Source organism: Taeniopygia guttata, chromosome 4 (genome assembly GCF_048771995.1).
Source record: "Taeniopygia guttata chromosome 4, bTaeGut7.mat, whole genome shotgun sequence".
Classification (NCBI taxonomy): Eukaryota; Metazoa; Chordata; class Aves; order Passeriformes; family Estrildidae; genus Taeniopygia; species Taeniopygia guttata.
In genome coordinates, this window is record NC_133028.1 from 10,569,788 (window position 1) to 10,587,962 (window position 18,175).

The window sequence follows — 18,175 nt, forward strand, 5'->3', positions numbered from 1 at the left end:
AGTAAAGGAACCTTTTGGGACTGTGTGAGTGTGGGGGGTGTAGGGAGTCAAGCAGGGCAGCTGTGGGCTCAGTGGAGCTGCCTGCTGTGAAGGGGCTTCAGTCCCAGCTCAGGTGCTGTGGCTGTGGCTGCCACAGTGGCACCTGGATGGCTGGACAGAGAAGTTTCCTTAACACTCCTTGAAAATGTGGAACAAAAGAGGCTAATTTTCAGCGTTTGAAAATGCTGCATCATGTACTTTTGATCTGATTAAGGATCTTGAGGAGTTTCCCAGGAAATTAAGTTTTTAAACATTTCTACTTATACAAATGCATGCTAGACAAGCCAGGACAAATCCAAAAATATATATGTACTTTACTATACCTATTCCCTGTTAATAAAAATATAAAGAATTAGAAATACAGGAGAATCTGTAAACCAAATGCAAAATAAGATGCACAGAAATGAGGGAAATCCATCCATTTTGTACAGATGTTCAGGCACTAGCCAGTCCCAAAGTCAATCATAGATTCTGTTAAGTACATAAACCTAAACAAAAGTTGCAACATTTTATTACTGTATATGTTTTTTCTTTTTAATCATCGGGGACTGCCTTAGCTCCTCAGTCCCATGGGCATATGGGCAAGCTTCAGAAGGTAAAGAACAACCATCAGGATGATGAATGAAAAACCAACAGAGGCGTGTTTTAAATGCTTCAGCTGAAAGGCGCCGTTTCACTTCAGGTTTAGTTTTACTTGGTGGTTCCTCTTTTCTCCAGTCACGAATATGAACTCTCCCATTTAGAACTAAGATTTAAAAACAAAAATTCAGCTGTTAGTAGACATCCATGGCAATTATAGTGGAAAAAATTGTAGTGAAATTCTGTAAATAAAAAACATTCTACAAATGGATCACTCAGACAAAACCAGATGAGCCATTTGTACAGGAACAGAAAGAAGTACACAACAAACCAAGACAATGTAGACACAGTACAAAGATGACTTGATTGATTTCCCTGGGAGATGTTTTACTGGGATGCTGAATAGTTTGAGGCACCTTGACATCATCTATGTAGAGGTTTGTTAGTTCCTTTTAAATATGCAGCTGAGATCATTTAGACTAAAATCATCCAAACTTAGATTGCAAGTTCTAACAAAAGAAATTTCATCTTCAAGAACTGTAATTTTTCCCATGTTTGTAACTTTATGATTCCACATTTAATATGCGATGATCAGTGTCTTCTACTTCCACAGTTCACTAGCCAAAAACACACTGCATCAAGGAGGTGACAAGTCTCACCCTTCACATGAACCAACACTGAATTATCATTGGTTAATAAGGATTTAGCACTTTGGGTTTTTTAAATTCATTGCTGTGTTAGGACCATAAACTGCACATGCACACACTTGTGAATCTCTGTCAAATGAGTAAACAAAACAGATGAAAGGAAGTTAGCCAGAAAGAAAGAAAAAAACAGATGACAGCAGTGAAAATTAAGAGGGAAGAAAGAATCTGCCACTTTTAAGGTGCCATGCTCTGTATTTTCATATTCTGCTTCAATTAAACCTTCTGTATCAAGACACTTGTAGCTTGGAATAGTTAACCAACACCATTCTGCATTCTGATTATTGCTATTCAGAAAATAACAAGTCCAGTGAAAGCTGAATATCACACAGTTGCCCTGGATGAATTAATGTCTCCAGGTTTCCTTGTGATACACAGTAAGGTCTGAACTCATACTAAGCCAATCAAGAAGCAATTTCAGCTGAGCTTTAAAATCCCTCGCAAAAGACGAAGAAAAGTTAGCACCTATTTATTATCAAACATATTTTTTCCCTAGAAAATCAGTATTTTATTAGACAAGACTGAACTAAAGAAACTGCCACCGAACAGTTATTCTAAGACCAACTTTTTTTTGGTGTGTGTGTACATCCATCCATTTCCATGTTTTAAAAGAAAAAAAAAAATCAGTAAAGATGACAGAAGAGCTGTAGCCATGTTCTTCTCTGTCCTCCTGGGCAGGAGCAATGCCCTTGGAGACCACCAGAACTTTCTTGTTATGGTGACATGCTACTAAGGGAGGAATCACATGGTGTCTCCCCAGGCCCATAATAAATTTATAATAAATGACATAAATTACTCAGATAGGTCTGACTTAATCCTAGACTTTCTCCATAGGTAATGTGCACACAGCCTCCAAGCCAATTTAAAACGTTACATTTACAATGTAACACTTTGCAAAACCTATTTCAGCTATATCTAATGATAGGGAACAAATTCGGACACATAATGAACTCCATGTGACCAACTTTTTAATGGATAGTAATTCAGGAGGATTTTATCAGCAAAGTGTACACAAATATTTAGTGGATGCTAATCTTGCTTAAGTTGACCACTGGCAACAAACAGGTTGCATACTTAAGATTACTTGCCATGGTTTAGCTAAGCAGCATTTTGTAAGAAACAGAACTGTTAGGACGTAACACACTTTGAAATTTGAAGCAGCTGTAATGCTGATAAAACCTCGAAGATCTCGTATTACTGCAAAGCTACATTTTAGTTTTGCAAAACTTCACACTGACAAAAAAAAAGCCTCAGCCAATTACACAAAGCACACTGCCACCACACACTACTACAGAGATAAAAAACTCCAAACCCAAAAAACTGCTATCAACAAACCCAGCCAGCCACAGAGACCTGCCACTGAGTTCTTTCTGCCATGCTACCACCAGCAACACAAACACAAGCTTTATAAACACATCAAGCCCCACAATTACAGCTTCTTAAGGAGGCTTATTTGTTTTATGTCAGCATTTACACTTTGGGGCTTGGTGAGGTCAGACTAAGCCTCAGTTATTATTTAGTTTACTAAATGCTTTAGTAAAATTGCTCTGTATTTGACAGCCTCAAAACCATCAGCACTTCATAAGAAGAAACAAAAATAAAAGGTCAAAGAATAGCATCAAATCAGCCACTTAAACTAAAGGTTTGTCTTTTCAGATACAGTCAGTGTAGAACGTTTTGCTGATAGATGCTTTACCAATCTCATTTATAAAAACTTTTCTAACAATATCTTGGAGCAATGGGCACATAAAGAATATTCAGCTTTCCACAAAGATACAAAAAGCAGTTAAAAAAACCCCACCATAGTAATTTTTCAGTTACGTTTAACTATATATAGAGGAGATAAATAATTAAGGAGGAAAAACCCCATAATTCAAAACTCTTTTACCTTCAAATACTTGATGATTGTTCTTGAGTAGTGTCTGCAGGCCTCCATATTCACTTTTCAGTTTTTTTAAAATCTCTTTATCCAGGTGTTCTGCCACTTCTCTCAAGGAAAGGCTTTCTGCAATTAAAAAATGGTAGAATTATTAAAAACTTTTCTCTATAAAACCTTAACACAATTGAACTTCTATATAAGGTAATGATTATGAGAAGAATGTCAGAATTATCCACTAGGACTGCAGCAACTTTTTTCTCACATTATGATGTATGGTATATATTTTATATGTATATTGTCTGTAAGGCATCAGCTTTCATTTTACAGGACTCAGGTTAGAATTTCCACAGTAAGACACACTTTTTATTTGCTTTGCTTTTTTTACAGTAGCATGTAACCCTCATTGCAATAAGCAGTGTTTATAAGCAGGTAGTCAGAAGACTCAGTCAGTAACATATGGCAAACTACAGGGAGTAAATAATAAAAACTGATGGAAGAAAATGGAAAGATAGTAGTGAGAACTGACTGCTTATACAATTAAGAGCAGCTTAACGTTCTTTTCGTTCCTAAAACTAAACTAAAAATTCCTAATCATGCTGTAACCTAATGGCACTTTGAAAGACTTCTTACAAACTCTTACAGAATTATAGCTAATGATTATGTTAATATTCCAAACCATAATATTCTCCCCAAATAGGGTAGAGTTGTGAGTTTAGTTGGGTTTGGTTTAATAAAAATCGATTCTATAATAGTATTTAGATGCAAACCAGGATAAAAACTCACACCAGCTTCAAAATATTTTCTACGTGCAATAAAACATAGTGGGGAAAAAAAAAACACCTTTGATTGTGACTGTACTGTTGTCGGTGTTTCCTAAAAATCTGTTCACAAACATGTAAATTTGCTGGAAAAGACATGTTCTACCAGCTAAAGACAGTGTAAAGGAAAGATAATCTCACCTCCTTGATTCCAGGTATTCGTATTTCCACCCTGCTTATCAGAACATGATTTTTGGGGGGCTGCATTTAACAGTAAGTTTGCCACATTGAGAACCACCTCATCTACAAAATCCCGAGGGAGGGAAACACAATTTCTGACTTGTTCTACTTTTTCTCTGGGTTGAAATCCAGGCATCCAAACTGTACCATCAGTCTCAGTATCATCTGCAAGAGGTTCTGAGCCTGCTTCTTTGCACAGACCACCACAGCGATCTTCATGGTTAAATCCAACCCTCCTGTCCCCTGCAGCCACAGCACAGGTTCCACGACTGTTAATGAACTGTGTTATCTGCTTGTCAATCAGAGCATGTTCAGCAGCTGGGTACCTCCTGCTTTTCCCAATAAAGCTGACCTATTTTAGTAGAAACAAGTAAATCACTATCAGAGTCCTGTACTTAAAACACCCAACCCCACAACCTCCACATGTTAATGCAGGTTTCTCACTACCTACAATAAAATCCAATACCAACTCAATGCTCAGTAACACCTGAGGGGTTTTTAATTCCAGTTTTTTAATACTGGTGTCCCAGAAGAAATCCAGTAAACAAATCATAATCCATGATGCTTTACAATCACACAGCAAAAATATTGTTCCTGACCCTCAGATTATTTAAAGTTGGATACCTCTTCCTACTCTGAGAACATTTCATTTTGAATTTCACCGGACAAGAAAAACAGCAATTAAGTAAAATAAAATTAAGTACAAAAAAGTAAGACAGGCAGCTAGAAAAATTAAAGCAAAAAGTAAGGTTTTTAAAGTTTTTTCATCATACAGAATGACATAAGAGAAAATAATGAAAAATTTCACTTTTTCCTGTTTTAGGACTGTACCTGTAACATTTAGAGTAGAATTCCCAACAATGAATATTATTAATCTCTTTTCAGAGTATATTGTATCAAGTAATGAAGCTGCCTACAGTCTTATCTTAGAACAATAACAATGAACAAACAATCATATGCTTCAAACAGAGCAGATTTTAAAAAATAAAAGACAAAAGCCCTACAGAGACCAAAAGTACCCTTTTTGTTGATGGAATTCTAAGGCAATCTTCTTCCACGTGAAAGCCACATACAAATCCAACTTGAGCAACAAAATCGAGATATTCTCTGTACTGAGTTTTCTTGCTTTGTCTCCGCCTGTACTTTCCATGGAAATCAAAGAAGCAGCATGGCAGCACAAAGTAGCAACATGAATAGGAAGACCTACAAGAAGGATAACAAACTGCTGAACAGTAAGTTATCTCAGAAAACACAAATATTTAACAAACAATCGATCAGACAAAAGCAACAATGAAATTTTTTATTAAGCAACAGAGCTTCATGCAGTACTATTTATAACTTGCCCTTTCAGTTGAACTATTAGTTTAGTCAAAAAAAAAACATTTTACTAAGTATCTGATGCAGCAACCTACTCTGCCAACTTAGTTTGCAGAAGTAAAACTTTAAATTACTGTTGCTAGTTGTAAAGAGCACAACAGCTCAAGGGAAGGCAGAACTATAAGCTTGTATTTACAAGAAAAAAAAACAACAAATAAACCCAAACAGCTTCATGTATAAGGAATATAAAACAGTTTTAGTTTTTAAATATCAAAAGCAAAATGCTGCACTGAAGTCTATGAGAAAGTAAATACTACATCTGTGCTTCTCCACTTTGTAAATAAATCAGCTTGCATCAAAACCAGTCTTAGAAGAACAACAGGTGTGGAACCAAAGCTGACAGTTTTTAATCAAGCCTACATAGGTAATCATGGGAGGGTAGTTTGTTTTTTTTCTGCCTGTTTTTTTAATTCTTTCCATCCCACTCCCCTTCCTCTGCAAAAATACCTAGCTGCAATTACAGGTATCCATGGTGTTAACTCATCTGAATGGTTTCCTATGAGCCAGTCAGTATCTGGAAAGAGATGACTGTCACCTGGAATGATTGTAGCTTCCTAAAAAACAAAACACAGTAAGTGAATCCTGTTACAGGTTTCTTTAAAGCAATTTATTTAAAGCACTAAGCAATAATGAAAAGTAATACCAGCTGACAAATACAAGGTGAGTGAGCACCACAGACACCAACAATGTCTTCCTCAGTTAGCAATTTTTTATAGCTACAGAGATGTAATTAAGCAACAAACACCCACAACACACGACTCAAAAAAACAGTGGAATGGCTGATTAAGATATCTAGCATTTAAATATATATAAACAAATGTCATACACTAAATTATGACTTCTTGCCAATCTCCTTCTGTCACTTGTATGCCTGAACTCAAGTTTTTCAGAAAGGCACTTAATTTGCTGTCTTGCAGCCTGTAGGACTCACATAGCAATTAATCAGAACACAGCTTCATTACTATTATCACCTCCTTCACAGATGCTGCCCAAATCAAATCCTAGTATACAGAACACCACTCTTCACATGCTATCATTCACATAAAATAAAACAGTAACAAACAAAATAAACCCCAAATAAAACTAAGAGGATGAACTCTTCATACAGGCTAAATTCAAATGTTCTACAGTGGCTATAATGTTTGTGCCTCACAAATACATCTTCTCACTTTGAACTAAGTTCAGCAGAGAAAGTACTGAAAGATGTTGATACCATGGAAGTAGACACTCTTCCCTGAAAATGTGTATGAACACTAAAAAAATTACTGGGCAAATTTGAAAAAAAGTTTTAGATTTGAATTTCTACAGTCCTTTAGGGAAAATTCTGAAAATTACACCATCTTTTTTTATATAGAAAAGATATGTTTTAAGAGCTTAAAATTCACATGTACATGCAAAGCAGTAACTGTATACGAATTAAAAAATAAAATAAAACAAAACCCTTTATTAGGGAATTCAGACTATGTTGGTTACTTTCCAAATCCCTCTTAAGAATCAATATGGTGATTGTTCACTTAAAATTGTTCACTTTAAATACTACAGTTCATTTTTAGATATGTATGACCATTTCTAGATAATGAATGTAACAAGTTTTTTGGCAGATTACTGGATGTTGAATTACCAACCTTTGGTAAGTGTTTTCTTAAGGTTGATTAAACACATTACTCATACTTTACATCTCAGTTTTGATCATTCAATTTAGGCATAGCATGAATTATCAGTGCCACGCTGCCCTATTTGACAGTCACCCCTAATCAAATTTGTATTCACCATGTCTGACAGCAGTTTGGAAACACAGAGTGTCACCTGTTGCATCCATTTAGGCTGTTAGAATTGTACTGAACCACACAGGTGGCAACATCTACCCTGCAACTCGTGCTGTAAGTAAAGATCAAAACAAAATTAGCTTCAGGGGTAACAACAGGCTGTGAGCAGGTGCTTTTTCCTTCTGTGGCTCCCAGAGCTACAGGAGCCTTGCAAAATCATTTCACCTTTCCTGTTCACGGTCTAACTCCTTCCAGCATAAATCATCACTTTTGTCAGCATATATTTTATTGTTTCCTTCTGGGCAGAAAAAGGAACATGTAACACAAAGATAAGGAGACAATGCTGTTCATCATGATTAGATGTGACTTAATACAGCACATAGGAATGATGGAGCACCACAGCTTGATGTTTTGGGTTGTTTGTTGAAGATTTACAGGAAGATCTGCTTGCAGACTGCAGTAAAGGAATATGGCAGTTTTGGCAACTTGTACCCAAAATGGCAGGGTGGCAAAGAGAAGGCTACACAACACTGAAATCTGTGACCTCCCATCTGTGAAAATTGATGTTTTTTCATAATTTAGTAAGTTAGCATCTTAGTTTTTGAATAAACAATTCTTAATATTTTGAATGAACTTTAACCAACACTACTAGAGAGTAACCACAGGTGGAAAATTATTTTACTATATTGGGAGCTGATAATTTTTGACAGAACAGAGTAAGAAATTTTAGACCTGCAGAACAAAAAACCAGGAACACCTCACCTCCAAAGGGCAACTGCTCATTAGCACTACACTTTAATGAGTGTCAGATTATTAGATTGAATCAGTATCAGAATCAAAGTGAATGTTCCTGTGCTCAAATTGTTCATAAAAATGAAAACATGAAACCTGAAATATAATCCCTTTTGCAGACTCTTTTTCCTGTTCATTTTTGAAGGCTATTATTACAATTATTTAAGTCGGCTCCTCTGAGGTTCAACAACAATTTTGCCCCCAATACAGAACATGGCACAACAAGGTCAGAATCACTTTCAAGTAATTATCCCAAATTATGAGTGGCTTTATTATCTTTTATGAACTAGTGGTGCAAATAAAGCTGCTTAATATTGATCATCTGGTAAAAAGAAAGCTTGTTTCATGGTGTGCATGTCTGTATATGCAGTAAGAAATCATGCCAGTGGTTCCCGGCTGAGAAACAAACAAGTTGCAAATATGCAAAGGTACAATACAATATTTTTCTCATAATTCCCTTTACAACTTACTTCACCCCCAAGGAATATGGGTAGCATCATACCAAACCCATGGGTCCCTTTAGACTACTGTGTGTAACCCAGTATGGTTCCTTACACTTGCATCAATACCCCTGAAACAATGAACAAATTGATAAATGTACATATCAGTAAAACTGACATACATTTGCTTAATACCTCTAAATGTGTCTCTGGTCCATACATGTCCCATATTTTTCTTCTCCTCACATCAATTCCTCTGCCTGAATGCTGAAATATTTGAACAACAAAAATACTCAATTTAAGTACTACTACTTTTTTCAGAAATTTCAAGTAGGTTCAGTAAATATTTACATACATATTAATTAAGTTACAACATATTAACTTACATATTAAGTTAATACATACAAACTTCAATTATTTTATTCATGCTAAAATTTAGACAGATAACAAAAACTAGTTTTGCCATTTCAGCTGAATACTTTTATTCCCTTTCTTCCATTTGAAATATGAAGGGAATTACTAGGAAATCTTAAAGAATATATTTGGTTCAAAATTTTACCTGGGCATACCTACTGAGACTTCTCTTAAAATCTCTATCTCTACAAATGTAAAAGCAGAGGTGTTGATTTTTGGTTTGTTTGTTTTTAAAATATCAAAACTTTTCACAGGATGAGTACTACTGCAGCACCCACAGGACTCAAAGAAGAATGTTACTCTAAGCAGTCCTTAGTGGGGAACCACCTTTCACCTACTGAAACCCAAACACTCTCTTCCCCTGTTTGAATGAAAGAGGAAATAAATTGGAAACTAAAGCACGAAATCAAAATATGTAGTATTTGAAATCCAAGAACACTGTGCAGAACTAAGAAAAATCAATTACTAAAAAAAGTCTCCTAAAACTCTCATACATGATTTTTTTGACAGGCAGTGTTTGTCAGCACTGAATGAATGACTGATTGAAAAATCCAGATGAAAAAAAACAGCAGCTTATATTGCACTAAAGTTTTCTGGCCACACAAGAATAGAAACCTTGCGCTAGAAGAACTTGGAACATTTCCCTACTCCCCCAATGACATCTCTTTATCTAATAAGAGATATTTATTTCCTCTATAAATTTCCCCATGTTCTCCCAGAAATGGAAAATGCAATTTTCTGAAACAGACAAACCTAACTTCAATGGGTTTTGTTTAGTCTCACTGTTCTTTCAGAACAGTTTCTATTTCAGAAACTATGCCTCAACAAACTGAATTATGCTGTTGCCACATTTTTACTGCAAAAAGTACAGTATGCTCTAAGGAATTTTTAATTAAGAAATCTCAGGACTGCTTGCAAAGATATAGAAAATTATTTTATGACATCACAAGTAGAATTCAGTTTGATTAAAAATAAGTTCATGAACACATCTTGTGAGAGAGAACCTATGTCAAAATTCTACATTCCTTTTTGCATAACTAAAGGACTCCATTACTTTTTCTTCTTAGTTTCTTACCTGAGAAAAAATAGCCCTGAATTTAAATGAAATACACTAATTAAGATAAATAAATGAATGGTCTAATCCTCTGGTAGGATTATCTGTTAGTAACTAGAGTGAAAAAATCCTGTTTTAGCAACATGAATTAATTTATTTTGGCTATCTGTATGCCAGATAAAAGGAAAGCATAACAAGAATACCAAAACTAGTTTTTAATAATTATTTAAAAAAACATTCTATGTACCCCTTCATTGTTTAGAATATGAACCAGCAAACCATTTCCACATCCAAGATCTACAAATGACTGTTTCTTGGTCAACCCTTTTTCTTTTCTCTCTTCTTCCCAAAGAACCTAAGACAAGAAAACAGAACATATTAGGCTTCTGCTCTCAAGTCTCCCTACAAGAAACCATCAAAAGTTACTGGAGATGAAAGACTTGACAAAAAACATTCACTGCACTCACAGGTAAAATAAACTTAGAGGAAAAAAAAAAAAGAAAATCTAAAAAAAACCCAAAACAAAACACTAAAACAGAAAATCACTGTTTATGGAGTGAAACAATAATTATTTTGCAAAGTATCAATAGTTTTCTAAGTGCTAAGCACACCCTCCACTCCATTTTGAGTCATTGGGAGTTTAAATTAATCCTTTTACACAGATATATCATCCATAATTAACAAGTGGCTGTTTCTCTGCAGAGCATGAACTAACCTTTACCATTTTCCAACTCTTCTTCCTTCAATAAAAAGTTACAGACCACACATTCATAACTCTGCACTCTGATTTTTCACTATGACTACCAAAAATCTTGAAGAGCATTAATGAATTAACTATTTGTAACACTGTCAGATTTGCCAGAGGGGAAGAAGCTGAAGACAAACACAGTCTGCTAATCTCTTGGATTATGTTTTTAGATGTACCAATCATTGCACTTTGGCACTCCACGCAGTATCCCAGAAATCCTTAATTACCTCCTACCCAGATCCTACCTATCCTCTAATTCCTGCAGGATTTTTCACAACAGCTATGTCCTTGGGCATGCCCCTGGACAGTGAGTGATCTCAATATGATTGGAAAATAAAAAGAGGTCACATGCAGATGCCATAAACCCATAAAAACTTAATACTCCACCTACATTTTCTTGGAAAATCACTTGTGTAATGTACTTCTAAGCAATGACCTTCATACACTATCAAATAGATACCTGAACATTTTGCAGCAGGTTAAATTATTAATAATATACTTTAAGTTTCCATTTACCTAAGATGCATATTGAATGAATAATGACTTTATGCAAACTAGTGCTATATTACCCAAAACATAATCACTGTAAACCAACATTCTCATGTATAAAAATGCTATCACTCCAGAATTTTCTTGTGGCTGGCTACAACTAAATTCCTAATTTTCAACATTGAATCTTAAGATGGTGGTAAAAATGGTAAAGATGAGTCTATTACATAGTTCTTTCCACAAGCCAGTATCTAAAGTTAAACACTTAATTAACAAAATAAATTAGTCCTCAGTGAGTACTGTAAATGAGCAAACTTACTCAGAAATACTGATTTAGGTAAGATGCTACAAGTATAGTTCAATGTAGACATCTTCTTACCACACCTTGGATGGCAAACAAAAACACTTATGTGCCTGCCTTTTAAAAACCTGAAGTTTCTAAGAACTGCAGGTGACAGAATTTTCATAGAATCTTAAGTAGATAGATGCTTGAGAAAACTGCACCAAGCATTTATCTGCACTTCTAGCATCTGCAGTTGACCTAATTACACTTGAAGATGGGATTTGAGCTGAAATTTTATCAAGAAAAGGCCCAGCAGTGAAAAACTGTGTTTATTTGTTCATAGTATAAAATGAACAAGTAATAGAAAAATGTATAAAACAATCAATCCTAATCTCCAACTGATCCATCTTATCACTTCTACATTAGTGCTTTTGGCTTTCTCGCTTAGAAATAAATAAATCTTGTGTATGTAGATGATGAATTTCTTGTGACAGAAGACTGCAAATCTTCATCATATCTTCACAAGGAAGTTTTTGTTTAATTTTAAAATTATTTTCTTTAGAGAGGTTCTATTATTAGGAAATATAACCTTACAACATATTATTAGGTAAAGCAGCTCCCTACCAGCAAATAAGTGGCAATGGCAACATCTTCATAAACAAATTTCTCAGGATCTGTCACTTCAGGCCACACCTTCAGGAAAAAAAAAAAAAACAGAACGAAAAATACATAAAAATTTATTTTCTCCATCATCTGAAATAACCTCAAAAATGCTCAGACACAGCAATTTGGATATTATTCACTTCAGTAGGTTTCTGGACTTCACAGATTTTGCATTTTAACCTTATTAACATATACCTAGAGAATATAAAGACTGTTTGATTCAACCAAATAATAAAGTTTCTAATAACATTTTGGCTCCACATGTGCAGGTCACAAGTAAATAGCTGCATCTGTTCTTTAACAGACCATGTATCTTTTGCTTAACTTTCTCATGAGAAAAAAAATATCTTATCTGTACTACTGCAACATTGAAAACATGAACATTTGTAAATTTCTTTCACAATGAACAGACCTAGAATTATCTTGGCACAACACAACATGAAGAATCAAAATCTGAATTAGGAAGACAGAAAGCACAAGTATAATTCCCCAGTGTTGCTTTGTAAATGAAGAATTGAAACAAAAGGTCAACAAATTGACTAAAAGGTCAACACCAGCAATTCTACTGCAGAACTCAAGACTGTATCACTGCCTTACCCAAAACTCTAATTCTCTCCTATGTGTCTTCCTGTTAGTACAGAAATATTAACAATAAAACATTTTCACTGTATGTTTTACAAAAACATTTACCAATTTTTTTGTTTGCAGTTAGAGCCAAGTTTGCAAGATTACAGACCTTACTTCATACAGCACTCTGTTGCTCTTCAGGATCTCCAGGATAAGAGAAAAAGAATTACAACACTGCTCATCTAACTCAAACACATAATAAGATAGTTTAAATCTTAACCTCCAAAAGTTTTGGAGAGGGAGGTGTAAAAAGGAAGGATTACTGCATTTACTGCTAAACTTACCTTTACCATCTCTTTGTACTTTTCTTTGAGGTCCTGATAAACCTTGCTGTATTTTGCTAGTGGAATGAGTGAGAGTGTACTTTTAAACCCACTGGGCTTTTGGTGCACAGACCATTTAGCCAGTTTGGACAAAAGTTCATTTCCAAGCCATGCTAGTTTGGGGTACACAATTCCATCTGAAAACCAATCTTCTGGAAATGGAGCTACAACAGACACAGACCTTAAAAACAAACAAAAAAGAAAATAACTTAGTATAAATACAGGATTTCATAATTTCAGCTATCTCAAGGACAGAGAAACAAGGATGAAGTGGAGAAAATCAGCAGATCAGAGATATAAAACTAGACTGGAAAATAAGTAAATGTGTAGAGAAACAAAAGTAAAATAAACCAGTGAAGTTACTGAATAATGGAACTGTTTCCCCTGAATTTTGCTAGCTCATTATCTCTCAATTCAAACATAAGAGTCCATGCTGCATTTAACACAATAAATGAGGACTCAGATATGATGAGCAATCTGATTTCACAAGATAGCCAAACACTAAACAGAGAAAGTCAACTTTTGAAATTTCTGAAAAATAACAGGCAAAATTAAGAGAAATATATACCTATTGCCATAACTCGTTATTTCATCATCTCTAAATTTATTTAGACTTTATTAGAGCATCCCCAGATATCAGGACCAAACGGAATGGTCTGCATTTAGTGACTAAAGTTCAGTCATTTACTCCAGTTGGACCCTCACCCTTACTAACACCCACAGACCCTTTCCAAGAGGCACTGCCATCCTCGTGATCAGAAGAGGCATATTCTTTCTAGACCACACTTGGGTACAGTCTGTGTTCACATTCAAAGGTTTGTTTTACACTATTCTGGGTATTGTAGATGTTTCTTTTTAGAGAACGCTATGCACTCATATCACATCACTACTGTAATTTACTAATGAAGCAGAAAATTATAAAATCTAAACTGCCTACATACCACTGCTAAACCATTGTGTGACTCCTGCAATAATTTACTGCTTGCTTTCTCTCTTACTCCCATACTTACCATTCCTTATCTTTTATGTGTTTAAGTTGAATTTGATAAATATTGCACTTTTTAACCTGGTATTTTCCTTCACTGTTTTCCTCCAAAGGCAGAAAGGTCACAGTTCCATTGTGAACATCTGAAAAGATATGCAAATAAGGGTTTATTATTCCATGGTGCAACCCACCCTGGTTAGCCCCAGAATGAACTTCTGCCTGCAAACCAGAGAGGCAAGATCTAAGAAAATACAGAAAGGATCATAATAACAGGAATAGATCTGTTCTTGGTGTTCCTGACATCTGAAACTACCAGATGATTTGAATTTTCCAAATTTAGCATTCTATGGCATGATGTTTCCAAAATATCTAGGGCTGACCAGGACTACTCATTTTCTTTTACTATTTTAGTAAAGACTAAACAGTAAGATTTTTCTAGTATACGACTGCTGCTTTTCCATATCCCACAGCAAATCCAGAGCCCTGGGAAGCAGGTGTATATGCAGCATTACTTCCTCAAAAAACTAAAAAATCTTTTTAGCCATTGCATACCCAGGGCAGTTTTTTCACAATAACTTACCAAGTTCTCAGTTTTGAAACTGGTTTTTGAATTACCATCAAAACAAGCATTCTTGCAAGTAAAAATGCTACACTGCCTACATAATCAATTTTCAATGGGCTCCAAAATTTTCTGAGTTAGACAAGAAAGAACTAATTAGCAGTAGAGCTAATGTTAAATCTTGCTATCTTGTCTCATCCTTAGCAATGCCAGCTCTAACATTTTTTAATTGTTAAAAAAAAATATTTAAAAATCTCCTAGGCTTTTTCTTAGAGATACACTCTACAGATGCAGTTCAGAAGCATCTTCTCTTAGCATCAAAAGATAAAATAAATCAAAACTACAACATAAACTATTTCTTTTGAAGGCACCAGGTAAGAATCACAGGCCTAAAGAACATCCCAAGTGTGTCCCATAAATGACTATCAGTCTTTCTGAATTGTAAGTTGAGTTGTTTCTGGAATTCTGATCCTTTCCAAAACATTACTATTAGAATTTAATCCATATCAACATTTTTTCCAAAATTTATCTTAGAAATTGGGTCAAGTTCTACCCTATGTAAGTTTCTTTATAATAGCAGGATTTATTGGAGCATATTACCATCATACAGTGTAAAAAAACACTACAAAGCAGAACAAAACAAAAAAACCCAAATCACCCAAACACAACAGGTAAAATCCAAGTTGAGCTCCTTTCTGAAGCAATACTAAGCATTATGAAAGTTGATACAAACATTGGCCAGGCAGGTGCCACAGCTGCCTACTTTCTTCATTAATTCCGCATTTCCAGCCACTATAGCCACAAGCCGGTCATCAGGGCTGCGCTAGGAGCAGCATTTGTGCATGGGCAGCTTACTCGTGACGGGAGCTCCTGAGTGCCACAACCCTTTTATTTCAAATTCTGTATTCATGTATTTCAACTGCTGAAATGTCAATGATTCCTGGCACAACAACGAAAAGTAAAAATCAACCCACACAGAAGTCCCTCCTCACTCCCACAAAAATGGCATCTCTCTCATCTAGGAGACAATCTCAAAAGCACCCACCCAACCTTAAATATCTCCCTTTTCCAAGTCTTTCTCACAGTCTTCCGCTATAAATTAACTTTGGGTTGTTTCAGACTTTTTAAATTTATTTATTCTGCCTCTTCAGGAAACAGAGAATCAATGAGAATGAGCTAAATAACCATAAAATTCCTACAACCTTCTGGAAAGACAGCCAAAGCCATAATAATTGAAACCAGGATACTTTAAGATGTCTATACTGTGTTTAATATTTTAAACCAGGATACTGTAACATGTCTATACTGCGTTTATTGCAATGGCCTGTTTTGGACAATAGATAAATCTGTCAGGAACTGGATCAACAGAAAGAAGTGAATTTGAGGGGACAGGTCCGCGACAGCCCCGGCCCCTCACGCTCACCTTGCACCGCCAGCTCCCGGGCCGGGGGCGCGGCGGGGCGGCCCCGGGGCAGCAGCGTCCTCAGCACGGCGCGGAGCTCGCCGGGCCCGCCCCAGCCCGTCAGGGGCGGCGGCAGAGCCAGCTGGCCCCGCACCTCCCTCCAGAGCCGGCCCAGCTCCGCGGCCCCCGCCGCTCGCCCCTCCTGCCCGCCGCCGCCCCCGCCTGCCCCCGCGGTGGCGAAGGACGGCGATATCTCCCCGCCCTCGCCGAGCGGCACCGTCCCCTCCGCCTGGACGGCGGCGCCGCTCAGCCGCCTGTTGGCCACCTGCGGCTTCTCCAGCCACACGCGCACGGCCGCCCAGAAGCCGCGGGGCAGCGCGGCGCCGCCGGGGTCCCGCACGGCCGCAGTCCCCACCGGCCCCATCCACCGCCCGCTGCCGCCGCGCCGGGAGGCGGAGCCCGTCGCAGGCTGCTCCCGTCAGTTCCCGAGGCGGAGACGGAGGAGGCCGTAGGTACGTAGCGGGTTCCCAGTTCCTGGCCTGCGGTTCTGAGGCTCCGAGTGTCGCAAGGGACACTGCGGTGCCGTCCTGCGGCTGAAAACGCGGGGAGCCGCCAGCTCCCAGCGGGGCGTGAGGCTGGAGGGTCGCCCCGCCTGTGCTGCTGTCTGGGGAAGGTCTGTGCTGCTGTGACAGCGGCGCGCAAACCCTCTGGAGAGCAAACTGCAGACCGGGACGGTGACTGACACCGCACAATCAGCCCGGCTGATCAGGGAGACAGCTCGGCACCTCTTTTTTTAGCAAATAATGTGATGTAGTCTGTTTTTGCCCTGTCTGAGCAGAAGCCATGCCCGCCGTGAATTCTGTGCCACGAACCCGCACAGAAGCGCTTCGTGCCCTGCCCTTGCCCTGCCCGGGTTGTCCTGCTCTGGGACGCTGCCAGCAGCAGATTGCTCGGAAATGCAGAGCCGCTAGAAAATGAAATAAAATAAAACACTGGTTATGTCATCTCTTGGCCATAAGGGTACAGTATCATTATTCTTGACAGCTACCAAGTGTCTGAGCTGTGTCGTTATTAAGTAAGATAGTTGAGGGTAGTTACCTGCAAACTGTCCTTTGCCCTCATGATTTATGACCTGTTTTTGGTGCTCGGCCATGAATTTTAATTACTAGCAGGAGCACTTTCCACAGAAAAAGGTTTCCAACTCGACATTTTGCAGTGAAACTGCAGCAGTTCTTTGCAAATTGAAAATAATGTGTTTTTTACTTCCACCTTCACACACGTTTCAAAGTTTCAGAGCAAGGCTGAAATTAACGCTGAAGTTATTCTTTAGGGCAGCCCATTGTTGCTTTCCTATTGCAACTACCTGTTTTGATTTCTTTATTAGTTTTGAAACTGTTTACTTGGACCAAATTATATTAAAACATTGTGTGAAGTCAGTGAATTTGTAACATATTTTAAGTACAGAATGCTTTCTTATGAACTCATAGGTTTTCTCATTTGGGTAATATCACTGATTTGCAACGTAAATAAAGTTAGATGCAATAGCTGCACCATTACAATGTAATTTTTTTCTTTTTTATGAGTGAAGAGATGCCTCATTTATCTATTTTCCAATTACAGGCGTAGTATCTGTTTATTTGGCTGGAGGTTGAAACACTTTCTCGATGTCCCTTTTTTTAAAAAATCTTCTCTTTCCAATCCTGTTGCTCAGTACTGGAGCTGCATCTTCCTAGAAGTGATTTGGAAGTCACATGCAGAAATGCTATCCCACTGTTCTCTTCTACTATGTTTGTACTGTTCTGAACTAGAGCATGACCTCCATAAGGATAAGGTTGAAAGAAAAGAGAGGTATCAAGGAGATATATCAAGGTGATGAGGGGAGCAAAAGGGATGGAAAAAGCAGACTGCTGAAGTAGTTCCTGTTTCATTATGTTCAGAGTCTGTAGTGAGCCCTTGGCCAGTGGTGTCCCTGCTTCATATTTAGCTCATATTTTAATAACAAAGCTGATGTAATTCATTTACATTGGATCAAAGGCATTCTATCTTACTTTGTA

The 18,175-nt window shown here is 37.3% G+C and overlaps 2 protein-coding genes across 4 annotated transcripts in view; one reads left to right on the forward strand and one right to left on the reverse strand.

The window, feature by feature from the left end:
* Positions 1–333: 333 nt before the first annotated feature.
* On the reverse strand, positions 334–16,545 carry TRMT44 (tRNA methyltransferase 44 homolog). Its single transcript, XM_030270656.4, has 11 exons — positions 16,143–16,545; positions 14,186–14,303; positions 13,137–13,356; positions 12,187–12,255; positions 10,290–10,397; positions 8,770–8,841; positions 6,024–6,130; positions 5,219–5,402; positions 4,161–4,551; positions 3,211–3,327; positions 334–784 (listed from the first exon to the last, which is right to left on the reverse strand). Exons 1-11 carry the CDS (start codon positions 16,543–16,545, stop codon positions 552–554), a joined length of 2,022 nt encoding a protein of 673 aa, XP_030126516.4. The 3' UTR covers positions 334–551.
* Positions 16,497–18,175, forward strand: part of ACOX3 (acyl-CoA oxidase 3, pristanoyl) — a 32,036-nt gene continuing 30,357 nt past the window's right edge. For 2 of the 3 annotated variants that reach the window (XM_030270651.4, XM_072927961.1), the window contains exon 1: positions 16,497–16,633. The gene's annotated coding sequence lies outside the window, so the exon portion shown is untranslated. Of the gene's footprint in view, positions 17,142–18,175 lie in introns of all 3 variants that reach the window. The other variant, XM_012573610.5, reaches the window with a different exon arrangement.